Source organism: Oratosquilla oratoria, chromosome 12, assembly GCF_046742065.1.
Source record: "Oratosquilla oratoria isolate Oo_2021 chromosome 12, ASM4674206v1, whole genome shotgun sequence".
Classification (NCBI taxonomy): domain Eukaryota; kingdom Metazoa; phylum Arthropoda; class Malacostraca; order Stomatopoda; family Squillidae; genus Oratosquilla; species Oratosquilla oratoria.
The window spans coordinates 6,267,322-6,282,064 of record NC_134788.1 but is presented as its reverse complement, the minus strand read 5'-3'; the positions used below and the strand labels follow the sequence as shown (position 1 = coordinate 6,282,064).

The 14,743-nt window shown below is 38.9% G+C and overlaps 1 protein-coding gene across 3 annotated transcripts in view; it reads left to right on the top strand.

Moving 5' to 3' along the window:
• The window catches only part of LOC143030923 (uncharacterized), a 311,312-nt gene that overhangs the window by 185,983 nt on the left and 110,586 nt on the right, over nt 1–14,743 (top strand). For all 3 annotated transcript variants that reach the window (XM_076194184.1, XM_076194185.1, XM_076194186.1), the window contains 2 exons: nt 4,654–4,770; nt 13,174–13,337. In XM_076194184.1, coding sequence (XP_076050299.1) covers nt 4,654–4,770; nt 13,174–13,337 — 281 coding nt within the window. The remainder of the gene's footprint in view (nt 1–4,653; nt 4,771–13,173; nt 13,338–14,743) is intronic.

Here is a 14,743-nt window from a genome sequence, read left to right as displayed (position 1 = left end):
GCTACATATGACCCAAAATATTTAAAACTATCCACCTCTTTTAGGTAGATAGGGGTAAACTGTATATTGGTGGATGAATGAAATGTCAGACACTTCAAAAAATATTCTTTAAATCAAAATATTTACAACACAGAAAAATGTGAGCTCTAGCTCACAGCTGAGATGATACTGATGTCACACACGGCGTCAGTATGCATAATTGGTGGGAATTAACATTAGTGCAAACCTGCTAAGTGGCTTTATATATATATATATATATATATATATATATAATTATATAAATAAATATACACACTACAGGCTCCCATAATACAGCTCGACCACTACCTTCACCAAGGAAACATTTGTGGCAGGGAGCAGACAAACACAAGAAATACAGATGCAATGAAACATGTTACAAGAAGATACTGACCAGTATAATTAAGAAAGTGCTGGATGTCAGGGAAATGATGCAGTTACAATAAGACATACAACAATATGTAAGACAATGGGAAAATACAATAAACACACAATTGACTGACAATTATAGAAGACCTCTTGAATATATCCAAAGATTACATCCCTCTCAGTTATGCCTAGCACAACTAAGGCTGCAAACACAGTACAAGAATTTTTGAACAATCTTGATCTTGCGAGATACAAAAACGGGTCACCATGAGCATAGCTTCCCTTCCCGTATAATATAGCTAGGTAAATACAACTAGATAAATACATATTTATTTACACAATATATATACAGAATAGAAATCAGTTACACTGACAAAATTTTGCACCATCAAGGCATTTTACCTTTTGAACTTAGATGATATAAGGGGTAACACATTGGGAACATTGAGCTGTGAGGGAGGCTAGGTAAATGTAGGTATGGGCACCTGAGTCTTCTTAAGCCTATCAGAGTGCAGAACCTCACTAAGTCCCTTAGATTTACCTAGTCGTATCTTATGGGAAGGGGAGCTATGCTCATGGTGTCCTGTCTTTGTATCTTGCAGTGTCTAGTTTGCTCTTAAATTCATGTATGGTTTTTACACACACTGTTGTTTTGTGCAGTTTGTTCCAGATGTCTACCACTCTGTATGGAAAACTTTTTTTTTCAGGTCTCTTCCATAAATATCCTTTTTGAGTTTCTTTTCATGTCCCCTTGTATTTCTCTTATCCCAATTTAGCAAGTCCTCTCTATCAAGAAGTTCCATGCCTTTCATGATTCTGTAGATGATCAACAGGTCGCCTCTTTCTCTTCTTTGCCCCAGAGTTGGTCATTTCAATTTAGCCAGTCTCTCCTCATATGACAGGTTTGAAAGTACTGGGTCCATTTTCATGGTTGCTCTCTGGATTCTTTAAATTTTCTTTATATTCTTTTTGGTACTGGGTGACCATAATGTCGCAGCATACTCCAGTGTAGGACTTATTAGTGTGACTAATATTTTTTAACTATTTCTTCATCTAAATAGGTAAAAACCACCTTTATTGATCTTAACAAGTTGTAGGATTCTCCAACAATTTTGTTTATTTGTTTATCAGAGGACATATTGTTTGAGATAATTACTCCCAGGTCTTTTACAGATCCCACTTTCTTCACTTCCTTTGTTCCAATTTTATATTGTCCTGATATTCTTTTATTATTTTTTCCAAACTCCATTATGCTACATTTCTTAATGTTGAAGTCTACATCCCACCAGTGGTGATTCTAGGACTATGAAAGTGGGAGGGCCAGCTGAAAAACTTGGGGGGTCATGGCCCTCCCACGGCCCCCTTTAGAATCGCCACTGCGTGTGACGCTGTGACACGGTCGGTACCGCAGTAGTATTTACCAAGGTATATATATATATATATATAATTTAAAAATAGGATATGCAAAAAAACTGGAGGGGGGGGGGGCCAACCTGGGGCCAGCTGAAAAACTGGGGGGGATGGCCCTCCCAGCAAACCCCCCCCTAGAATTGCCACTGCTTCCCACTTCTGACTCCATTTCCAAACCTTGTTCACTAAGTATTTCAGCAGCTTTGACCCATCGTTTTTCGCTCATATTTCTGAAATAACCATTCACATCAGTATGATATATTAGCACAGCCTAATTCACACCCTGCCCTAATTTTTTACGTTATAGTGCATTCACAAGTGTATTTCATTATGGCGTTTACTCTTGATATTAAGTGTGTAGTAGCCGACACCCGTGAAGTAAATCGAACATGTGAAGTCGTGACGTCGTCACAAACTACCTCGTGTATCCCAACTTCACTTGTTCGATTTACTTCACGGGTGTCAGCTACGACACACTTAATATCAAGAGTAAACACCGTAATTAAATACACTTGTGAATACACTATAACATAAAAAATTAGGGCAGGGTGTGAATTAGGCTGTGCTAATATACCATGCTGATGTGAATGATTATTTCGGAAATATGAGCGAAAAACGATGGGTCAAAGCCACAGAAATACTTAGGTGGTGTCTCAAGTGATTCAAAATCCATTTCAGTTTTCACTTTCCTCAGTAATTAGCATTGTTTTCAAAGAAGCTTCATCCATGTCATTCACATAAATAGCAAATATTATGGGAGCCAATACTGGTTCCTGTGGAACTCCACTAATCACCTCCTCCCAGACTAAACTCTTTTCTCTGAGCACTATCATTTTTTTGCAATGCAGGAAATCCTCCATCCTGTTTAGTAGGTTACCTTGTATCCCTCCTATGTTTTCCTTCTTTTTTTTTTTTTTTTTTTTTTCTTTTTTAGGCTTTTTTTAAGTTTAGGAAAGCACAATCAGCCCATCTATCCCTTTCTTGTATTATATCTATTAATCTTGAGTTGAAACAGATTAAATTTGTAGCACAAGATCTTCCCTGTCTGACTCCAAATTGTCTCAGGTTCATTATATTGTTTTCTTCCAGTTGTTTTATCCATCGATTCCTGATAGTTTTTTTAACAGCGCTTGTAAGGTAGACTGGTCTGTAATTTGTTGTATCTTCTTTGTTTCCTCCTTTTTATATTGGTACAATGTTGGCATTTTTCCAGTCTTGATATTTTTCCTTCTTTGTGGAAGGCAGAGGTAGATGGAGTGAACTTAATGGGAAGATCAAGAATGGGGTGGATGGATGGGGTAAAAGGGACTTTGGGTAAAAGAGTGTATGTTGAGTAGGGAAGGAAGAAGGGAAGAAATAAGTGTGAGTGGAGAATGCTTGTGAGTGGACAATTAATTGACATGGCCTGAAGGGATATCTCATCTTCTCCATTGATGTACGAGGTGGGTGTGCTGTGTCTTATTGCATTGTTTCTTGCCTAGACAGTGGTCAGAGGGTAGGGATGGCCCTTTATTCATGAGGAGCTAAGATGAGGGGAAAGCAGATTGATGTTGGATTGGTGGGGGGGAGGGGTTGCATGCCTTGGCTGGCTACCTTCTTTATGAGGGGGAAGAAGCCTTTTGGTATGTATCTAGAATAGACAGTCATAATAATGTTCTATATTTGATAATTTTGTACTTATAGTATTGTCAAAAAGACACTTGTAGACAAAGAGATATTAGAATTAATAGAATTGTATGAAAATAGAATAAAATAAGAAATTACGATAAGCAGTCACACAAACCGCTGACTTTTTCATATGCTGTATGTTCTCTCATAGTATTGGTAATGTTGCTATTATGCACATATCCATAACGAAAAATGTATTGTGAATGAAGGAAAATTAATTATATTGTGCAAAAAATAAGGTAAGAAATAAAATAGAGTAAACATTTGTGATTAACAGCATACTACTTGGGAACAGCTGACTGACTTTGGGTATGATGAGGTGTACCCACTGGGCTTGATCTTTTGGAGGTATTCAGGACTGTTGCTGGCCACTGTGAAGCTACAGGTTTTCAGTCACTGAAACTCAAGGCAGCAGTCATTGTCTTTATTTTGTAATGCAAAGTTAGTGTTAGTGACAATTTGGAGTATGTCGAGCTCCTTGTTTGCTTTCAGTATAATGTTTTGTACAGTACTACCTCTCATTAACGGACATTAATTAGCTGTGTTTGCGGTGTTTTTGCTGTGTTTTTGGTGACTAGACAAGGGAGAGAACATTCTGACTCCTTTTATTTTCATCACACACATCCCTTTCACCGTTTCCCGTTTTAACCTAGTGATAATTGCACCTCACCACTCTCCCTGGAGTACTGCCAGTTCATCATCACTGCACCCCTTTCCTGAAACAAGTCATTGCCTTAGTCTATTCATACTTCTCTAACTCTATCACACATTATGTGTTTTCTTGTTAAATATTCTGATCCACCCACCTTTTCCTTGGTCTTCCCCTTGATCTCTCAGTTAACACCACAAGTGTATCCATATTCTAAGGCAGAGGTCACCAAACTTATGTCAAAAATTTAAACTTAGAACCCACTGTCGGTGGAAAAAGATAAAAAGTGAGATGATTGTTCCTGTATATTTCGACCACTCTCTGTGGTCCTCTGAAGAGGACCACAGAGGGTGGTCTCTTGGAGTCATAGTTCCCATGTGAAAGGCCAAAGGCAGCAGATTTCATAGATTTTATTTTGGCATGCAGACTATATTCTTTGCTACTATAGAATATATGAAATTGGGAAAATACGGCTTTGTGTATGATACCAATGATTTTTTAACCAAGTTGTTTATTTTTATTTTTTCTTTTGTCATCAGGATATCAAGCGATTGGAAGGAGAGAACCTTGATCTTTGCAGTCGTGTTGGTGAAGGCGACAGGGCACTATTAATGCTCGAAAAGCAGGGAGCTGAGCTCTACCACCTCAAGCATAAGGTATGGATATGCCGAGAGTAGTAACTTTCATATACTATATTTAGAAATAAATAAATTATAGTAATATTCAGATGAAGAATTAAGATGATTTTCTTAATTTGATCATGAATAGTTGTTGTTCTGTCCTTGTTCTCATTGACCTTTAACACTAGAGCAACAGAGGAAACCATTTAATCCCATGGGATCCTTCCAATGAAATGCAATATTAAAACATGCCAACAAAAGACTTTTTGGTCCATAATGAGGTCACATAGAATAAATAAAAATGCTTAGGTGTTTATCCAAATGAAATTTGAAACTTTGAATTTTATTGCCCTACCTGGAAACTTGTTCCTGTCTTTGAAGATGCAGCTGGCATAATTGTGGGACCAGTGACAAGATATCTGCTTCTGGTGGTCCTTAACCCATTAAACTCCGATGACAGGATTCTTGTCATTTGGTCAAATAAAACAAAAAATCATAAAACACCAAAATGTTTGATCAAACACCAGAAAAATATGACGTCAGTCCTCGCTTCGCGAAGCGAGGACTGACGTCATATTTTTCTGGTGTTTGATCAAACATTTTGGTGTTTTATGATTTTTTGTTTTATTTGACCAAATAACAAGAATCCTGTCATCGGAGTTTAATGGGTTAAAAATGGACATTGGAGCTGCCCAATGTAAAAATTCATCAATCCCCTCACCTCCATTTGGAGGTGCTACCCTCACGGGCTGACACTCAGTCTCCGGGGTGGGCCCAGATGATCGATGCCAGGCAAAACTGAGAATTATGGAAGATTGTGAAAGAGAAGTGTGAAAGATTGTGAAAGAGAAGTGTGAAGTAAGAGTGGAAAAGGAATGGATGTATTTGAAGGAGGAAGTAATAAAGTTGACAAAAAATGGTGTTCAGGATGAGTATATTTGAGAACAGAAAGCAGTGTATTTCAGCCTCTGAGAAAGCAAATAAGATTCTAGGACTGGTTGCGTAATCTTTTGACTTCAAAAGTCCATCTCTCATCTACAAGCGATATAAATCACTAGTTCATCCACATTTGGAATATGCTGTTTCCGTATGGTCATTGAATCTCATTAAAGATATTGATAGACTGGAAAAAGTACAATGGCAAGCCACAAAACTGATTCCAAATATCAAAAATAAATCATACAAAAATTGACTAAAACATATGAATCTATTTTGCCTAAAAAAGCATAGACTCAGAGGTGACTTGATACAGGTCTTCAAGATTCTAAAGAGAATAGACAACATCAAAAGTGACAAAATTTTCACACTGAATGAGAATCCTACAAGAAATAATGGTCTCAAACTGTCAGGAAATAGATTTAATTTGGAAGTGGGTAGAAACAACTTTGCCAACTGTGTAGTTAATGAATGGAATAAACTTCCTGCAGAGGCAGTGCAATGTAGTTCAGTTTGAAGCTTTAAGATTTGTTTAGATAAACACCTAAGCAAGATGCTGTAATGCCTACCATTTATTTTATATTTGTTTATTTGTTATCATTTGTCTGTTTGTTTATTATTATTCATTTGATTAATACTTATTATGGAGGAAATGGATTGTTTTAGATACTTGGGTGCAAATGTGGTGGGAAAGTGAGGAGTGGAGAAATGGATGCTAAGAGGAGATTGTATGAAGGAGTGATTTTGCCAACAGCACTGTATGGGGCAGAAACATGGAACATAAGAGAGGACTTTGAATGTGTTTGAGATGAAATGCCTGAGGAGTATGATAGGGGTTACTAGGCTGGATAGAGTGAGAAACAAGGAGATGAGGAGGAGAATGGGGTGGAAAGGAAGTTGGAAGATCAAGTTGATGAAAGAGTATTGGGATGGTTTGGACACATGGAAAGAATGAGTGAAGAAAGACTAGTAAAAGAGGTGTGGAAGGCAGAGGTGGATGGAGTGAACATGAGGGGTTGACCTAGGATGAGATGGATGGATGGGGTAAAAGGGGCTTTGGGAAAGAGGGGAATGTCTGTTGAGGAAAGACGGGAGAGGACAGAATATAGGGGTGAATGGAGAATGGTTGTATATGGATGATGCTGTGATGCATGAGGGGTAGTGGGTGGGGAAAGGGGGGGTGAGGGAGTATGTATGAAAAATAATTTGACACAGCCCGAAGGGATTTCCCCCCCTCTTCATTTCTGCATAAGGGGGGGTTCACTGATTTAATGAAGCAGAGAGGGGGGTTCACTGATTTAATGAAGCAGCCTTGCTGTGGATGTGCTGTGTCTTGCAACACTGCTTCTGACCCAGGGGAGTGGGCGAGATGCAGAGATGACCCGTCATCCAGGAGGATCCAAGATAAGAGGGAGGGAGGAGGGTGGATGGGAGTGGAGTATGTGGGGATGAAATGTGTGGGAGTGGTATTTACGCTTTTTTTTTTTTTTGCTATCTCCATTGTGAGGTGGAAAAAGCCTATGTATATGTATGCATTTATTATTATTATTATTATTTTCATTTATTTATTGTTATAATTTTTTGCATCTGACCTAGTTATGGACGAAAAGGTCTCCTTTCGGCATGCTTCTCCTTTGTAATAGATTGTTATCGTTTGTAGAATATTGTAGTTTGGAATGAAGAAATGAATGAAGTATTAGCAAAAAATGAGCTATACATATGAGGAATAATTGAAAAAAAAAAAAAAATTATGTATATGAAAGGTGGTGGAAAGGGAGTTGGGAGATAGGGTTGATGAAAGAGAATCGGGATGGTTTGGACACAAGGAAAGAATGAGTGAAGGAAGATTAGTGAAAAGAAGTATGGAAGGCAGAGGTGGATGGAGTGAACATGAGGGGTCGACCTAGGATGAGATGGATGGATGGGGTAAAAGGGGCATTGGGAAAGAGGGGGATGTCTGTTGAGGAAGGAAGGGAGAAGAGAGAAGACAGGGGTGGGTGGAGAATGGTTGTGTATGGATGGTACTGTGATACACAGAAGGGTATGGGTAGGGGATGGGGGAAGGTTAGGGAGTATGTATGATTGATATTTTGATGCAGCCCAAAGGGATTTCTCCCCATCTTCTCTTTTTCTAAATGAGGGGACAGAGAGAGGGGGGGGGGTCACTGATTAAGTGAAGTGGCCTTGCTATAGATGTGCTGTGTCTTGCTGTATTGCTTCTGACCTAGGACAGTGAATGAGATGCAGGGATAACCCATCATTTAGGAGGAGCCTTTGACTTTGGCTACCTCCCTTGTAAGGGAGAAAAAGCCCTTGGTATATGTATGTATATGAAAGGTGTAGAGTAAAGAAGGTAGAAACAAAGTGCAAGATGAGGGAAGATGGGAGAGGAGCAGATGTGAGGTGGGGTAGTTGATTGTCCAAGAATTTTGGAAGAAATTAAATTATATTTTTGAAGGAAGTGAAAAGAATGCAAAACAGAGAGAGTAAACGGAGTGGATGGTCAGTTGACAATGGAAGAGAATGCTGTGAGAGGGAGATGGGAGAGTATTTAAAAGAGTTGTTTAATGTAGAGTAGGAAAAGTCCTTAAAATCTCTTCACTGAATTACTTTTGGAATGAACTGGTAGTCATAGCCAGTTTCCTAGAGGCTGTAGTTCACCTGCAAGAGAAAAACATGGAAATGGATTAATGGATTGGTGTTATACATTTATAAACAATTGTGGTTATACTAATTTATTAGATACAAAAGTATTGTTGTGGTATTATTGTGGTAAAAATATATTATAATATAGTAGGTTGCAATAATGTGTTGATGGAAAGTTCCAGCATAGGTTCAATAATGTCAGAAGTAGACTTGTTCAAAAAACAACTTTTTCATATTTTCATATGTTACTGTACTTTTTCCCATGCTTTTTGACCTGAAAAAGCAAAATAATCACATTCATTTTGATGTCAGAAAATCGCATGGTCCGGATGGAATTGCAAATTGGATACTAAAAGAATGCGTAGAAGAATTAACAGATAAAATACACACTATAATCAAATGCTTGCTCAAAGAAGGAAAGGTACCACAAGACTGGAAAAATGCAAACATTGTACCAATATATAAATGAGGAAAGAAAGAAAATCCAACTAACTATAGACCGGTCTCCCTAACAACCACAGTAGCTAAAATATGTGAGAAAGTGGTCAAAAGTAGATGGGTTAAACACCTAGAAGAAAAATCTTTACTAAACCTAAACCAATTTGGATTTAGATAAGGAAGATCATGTACAACAAACCTGATCTGCTTCTACTCGAGACTAATAGATATAATACAAGACAGGGATGGATGGGCAGACTGTACCTATCTAGACCTACAAAAGGCATTTTACAAAGTACCACATAAGAAATTAATAATAAAATTGGAATCAATAGGTGGCATCACAGGTAAACTATTAGAATGGATGGAAGACTTCCTGACTGGGAGAAAAATAAGGGTAGTAATTAGAGACAAATACTCGAAATGGGAAGAAATGATAAGTGGTGTTCCACAAGGGTCGGTGCTGGCTCCAATCATGTTTGCCATATACATAAATGACATGGATGAAGGAGTTGAATGTTATATGAATTTCTTCACAGATGATGCAAAAATATTGAAGAGGGTAAGAACAGAGGAGGATTGTGATTCATTGCAATCAGACCTGGACAAAATCTGGAAATGAACTGGGAAGTGAACTTCAGTATCAAGAAGTGTAGCATAATGGAGTTTGGAAAAAATAAAAAACAGAATTTCAAAAAATTATAAAATTGGTTTAGGAGGAATCAAGAAAGTGCACTCAGAAAGGGACTTTGGAGTAATTATCAGCAAAGACATGACACTGGATAAACATATAAACAAAATAGTCAGAGAAACCTTCAACCTAATAAGGTCAATGAAAGTGGCATTTCATTATTTGGATGAAGAAATTATTAAAAAAATATTAGTTACATTGATTAGACCAAAACTGGAATACACAGCGACACAAAAAAGAATATAAGGAAACTAGAAAGAAAACAGAGAGCAACAACAAAATTGGCACCAGCTCTTTCCAAATTAACATATGAACAAAGATTATCGAAATTGGGACTACCAACACTGGAGCAGAGAAGAGAAAGAGGTTATCTACTGACTATATTTAGAATCATGAATGAAAGGAATGGAAATCCTTGATATGAATGACTTACTAAAAAATGACAATGGAAAAACAAGAGGTCATGAAAAGAAACTCAAAAAGGGTAACTAAAGAAGAGATTGGAAAAAAGAATAGCTTCCCACACAGAATGCCAGATACCTGGAATAACTTAGATAAAGAAACAGTGTGTGCAAATACTATTCAAGATTTTAAGAAAAAACTTGATACTGAAAGATACAAAGATGGGTCACCACAAGCGTAGCTCTCTTCCTGTGTAATACAACTAGGTAGAACTAGGTAAATAGGATGTATGGAAGCATTACCAAATGGAGGCTGAAGTTTTTTGCTATCTTACCAAAAGGGCCAATTTTGAGGACATTTTGTGGTATGATTTTTTATCTATCAAAGATAGAGCAACAAATTAGGTACCAAATGAAAGAACAGAATCTACTCTACATATATCAACTGTTAGAATTGATGAATTTTTCCCATGAATTTTAAATGAAATTGTTGAAAATCCCGACTTTTTTGCTAACCTGTAGACGGTTTTTGTATAGATGTTTGAATTTTAAGTGAATTTAGACCAAAACTTGTACATAATTTCAGCATTTAATTTCATATTTACAGAAACCTATTAATGATGTTAGGCAATACTGAGCAGTACAAAAGCAAGGCCACCACAGAAACTCAATCCAAATCCACAAAACTATTCACAAGATACTTCACAATAACATTAAGCAAGGAGCTATGAGGATGCACAGTTGATGTCTTAGAACCTCCACCTGCAGTCCTCAAGAAGCATCAAGTTGGCCATTCACCAGATCTCTCACCCTACAGCTTGCATCAGTGGTCCTCAGCTTCTCACCAACAGACAAGCATTCCAGTACTTCCTTTAGCTCCAAAGTTTACCAGAAAATACAGGGAAACCCATGGTTCAAGTGCTTGCCTATGAAACGGTTGAAACTATCATCCCATTCTGGCAGATGGCTAGGATCAAGATGATGACCAGACAGAAGTGCATGAAGCTCTTTGTGAAACTCCATGACAAACATAGAAGATAAAGAGCAAAGGAAGAGCAAGTGATCCCAGAGGAAAGAGGAGTGCATTTGTCTTGGAATTGGACAGCCTGTTCAACATAAAAGCTTCAGATGCTGTCCAGGATATGAAGAGCAATAGACTGTTATCCAGGGAGAAGAAAGATGAGGACATCAGGTTCTACCAGGACCAGAGGACTAAGTGGAAAGGTTGAGACAAGATCCCAGCAACAAGTAGGCCAGACTGATAGGCAACTGCAGAGGCAAGAACAAGATAATCATACTTTCATACTTTTACTAATCATACTTTTGAATATCACAACAAGTTGGAAATTTTACATGCTTACCACATTGTATTATTTTGTAGTTTTACATGCTCAGCCTATTGTATTATTTTGTAGCTGCAACAGAATAAGAGGCAGTTACTCACGTGGATGACATTACCTGGGATGATTCCAGTGACAGTGACGCTAACACAGAGGATATGGATCACCAGCAGCCTCGTCCTGGATGTTCTTATCAGGGGCCATTCACCAGGCCAGATGGATAGCCAGGAACTTGTATTCCATGAAGATACTGATATTTTGTGACCAGCTTGAGTATGATGAAGAGACTGTTGCAAAGCTGGAATGACTCAACATCTTCCTGGCACTGTTCTACACACCAGTGTGGATGATGTCAACATCTGCTGCAGATGCTCCTGTGAATGATCTTCAGCTCATCCAGGACATGTTGAGGTACAAGAGATTAGACTCGGAGGCTGCTGAAGCAGTTCTTCAGAAGATGGAAAATCACAAGTGGTACTTGACACAGGAGGCTGTGCTATTTGGACTCTTCAGCAGCAGGCTGAGTGACAAGCAGAAACAGGACATTGCTGCTCAGCTGCATGCCACTCAGAAGCCAGACAGCTTCAGAAGGGGAAAACCTGTGTTTCAGAAGGTGACAGCCAAGACCACACTAGTAGATCTCATTGGTCCGGAATCCCACCTTCTGTTAGACATCCTCAGCATTGGACCTGACTGGCTCCTGGATCAGGTTGAATCATGACCAGAGGAGGACTACAAGAAAGCCTTGGAATATGTGAGAAACCTCAGAGTAGTGAATGACATCGCTGAGCGTGGAGTTAAGATGATGAGTGATTTTGCAAATGTCATCACCACAGATCCCAAGCGGAGGGAATATCTTCATGCTATGGAATACAACAGATGGGCTTCAAAAGCTTCAAGAAGCAAACATTTATCAAATGACTGTGTAACATCATTTTGATACATATAATCATGATTAATTTGATAATTTCAGTTGACTTGTTGCAAATTTACACTTTCCACTTTGTATGGTATATGTCAGATGCATGGAATTTTTTCTGTAAATACTATAAATGAAATGCCATTTTTTGTACAATGCTAATCAGATTGTACACATTCAAAAAAGCATTAAAAATCCTTTAATTTGATAACTATTTTGTTGCCCTATCTTGTTCTATGCAAAAAACATGTCTCCAGGTTAGTAAAGAAGTCAAGATTTTCAACAATTTCATATCTATTAAAAGTCACGGGGAAAATTAATCAATTTTAACAGTTGATATATGTAGAGTAGATTCTGCTCATTTGTTTGGTACTTAATTTGTTTTTCTATCTCAGATAAATTATACCACAGAGTATGCTTAGAAATGCCTCAAAATTTGCCTTCTTGGTAAGATAGCAAAAAAATTCAGCCTCCATGTGGCAATGCTTCCATACATCCTAGATAAAAAATGGATGTGATTATTTCCTTTTTCAGGTCAAAAAGCATGGGAAGAAGTACAGTAACGTGAAAATATATAAAAGTTGTTTTTTGAACAGGTCTAGTCAGAAGGCACTACCTCTCACCTTGGCAACACCATATTGGATCACCCTGCTAAAGGTGGTGATTCACTCGAAGGTAATTGTGGAGGGTTCAATAAGCAGGCCAAGTAGTGCAGTGGCTGTATTTACAAAAAGTTATATGTACACAACAAGAGGCCCAGATTCCAAAAACTATGAAGGTGCAAACGCAAGAGCAAATACTAGATGTACCTAGTTGTATGGCGTTTGCACACGCAATTGTGAGATGATGTTAACACCGTGACCACCTCCAGCAGTGATCCAATATGGAGTCACTAAGGTGAGAGGTGGTACCCTTTGACATTATTGGAACCTGTGCTGGAACTCTCTATCAACACACTATTGGAACCTACTATGTATGTTTAAAATATTTACATCTTTACCACAACAATACCACTACAGTGTTATTGTACTTTATGATAGGAATTGTCATAAGATTCTTTATACCTAGGTTGCAGAGTTTGAATCCTCGAGCCCCCGTGAAGAAGAGTACCGCACACTGCTTGAACGACTGGACAGGATTTCAACAGAGAACCAGAGACTGCGTGACTGCAATGATGAGTACTTGGCACAGATTGAAGCTCAGAAGATGAGACATTTGACCTCTAGTCATAGGTATGGTAGCAAACACACACACACACACATAGGTATGGTAGCACACACACACACACACACATAGGTATGGTAGCACACACACACACACACACAACTAGGTAAATACACCATGTATTGGTTATACGAGCTCTGAGCTCTCTTCCAGGAGGGAAATAGCGGTCGATCACAAGTCCAACATGTGATCCAAAGACCAAGGTGAATCACACATGCACATACACACACACATACCACACAAAAAATTAATAGGAAAATTAGAATCAATAGGTGACATTGCAGGTACATACATATATCAAAGGCTTTTTCCCCCTTACACGAGGGGTAGCCAAAAAGAAAAAGGCATAGAAATCACTCCCACCCAATTAATTTCCCATATATTCCACTCCCCTGCACCCTCCTCCCTCCCTCTTATCTTGGCACCTCCTGGATGACGGGTCATCCCTGCATCCTGTCCACTGCCCTGGGTCAGAAGCAGTGTCGCAAGACACAGCACATCCACAGCAAAGCCGCTTTATAAATTCGGTGACCCCTCCCTCTCTGTCCCCTCATGCAGAAAGGAGAAGACGGGGAGAAATCCCTTCGGGCTGCGTCAAAATTTTATTCATACATACTTCTTCATCCCCCATCCCCCACTCACTCCCCCTCATGCATCACAGCCTCGTCTATACACAACCCTTCTCCATTCACCCCTATCTTCTGTCCTCTCCCGTCATTCCTCAACAGACATTCCTCTCTTTTGTAAAGCCCCTTTCACCCCATCCATCAATCTCATCCTAGGACGCACCCTCATATTCACTCCTTCCACCTTCGCCTTCCACACTTCTTTTACTAATCTTTCTTCACTCATTCTTTCCATTTTTCCAAACCATCCTAATACTCTTTCATCAACCCTATCTTCCAACTCCCTTTCCACCCCTGTTCTCCTCCTCACCTCCTCATTTCTCACTCTATCTAGCCTAGTAGCCCCTCTCATACTTCTCAGACATTTCATCTCAAACACACTCAAACTCCTCTCTTCATGAGAGTTCCATGTTTCTGCCCCATACAGTGCTGTTGGCACAATCACTCCTTCATATAACCTCCTCTTTGCATCCATTCCCAGATGTCTATTTCTCATTACACTTTTTAATCCACCAAGGCATTTACTCGCTTCTCTCAATCTACATTCTACCTCCACCCCCACTACATCACTGTGGGCATACGTACATATACCAAGGCTTTTTCCCCCTTACAAGTGGGGTAGCCAAAAAGAAAAAGGCATAAAATCATTCCCACCCATTCCATCCCTGAATACACTCCACACCCCTCCACCCTCCCTCTTATCTTAGCACCTCCTGAATGACGGGTCATCCCTGCACCTTGTCCACTGCCCTGGGTCAGAAGCAGTGTCGCAAGACACAGCACATACA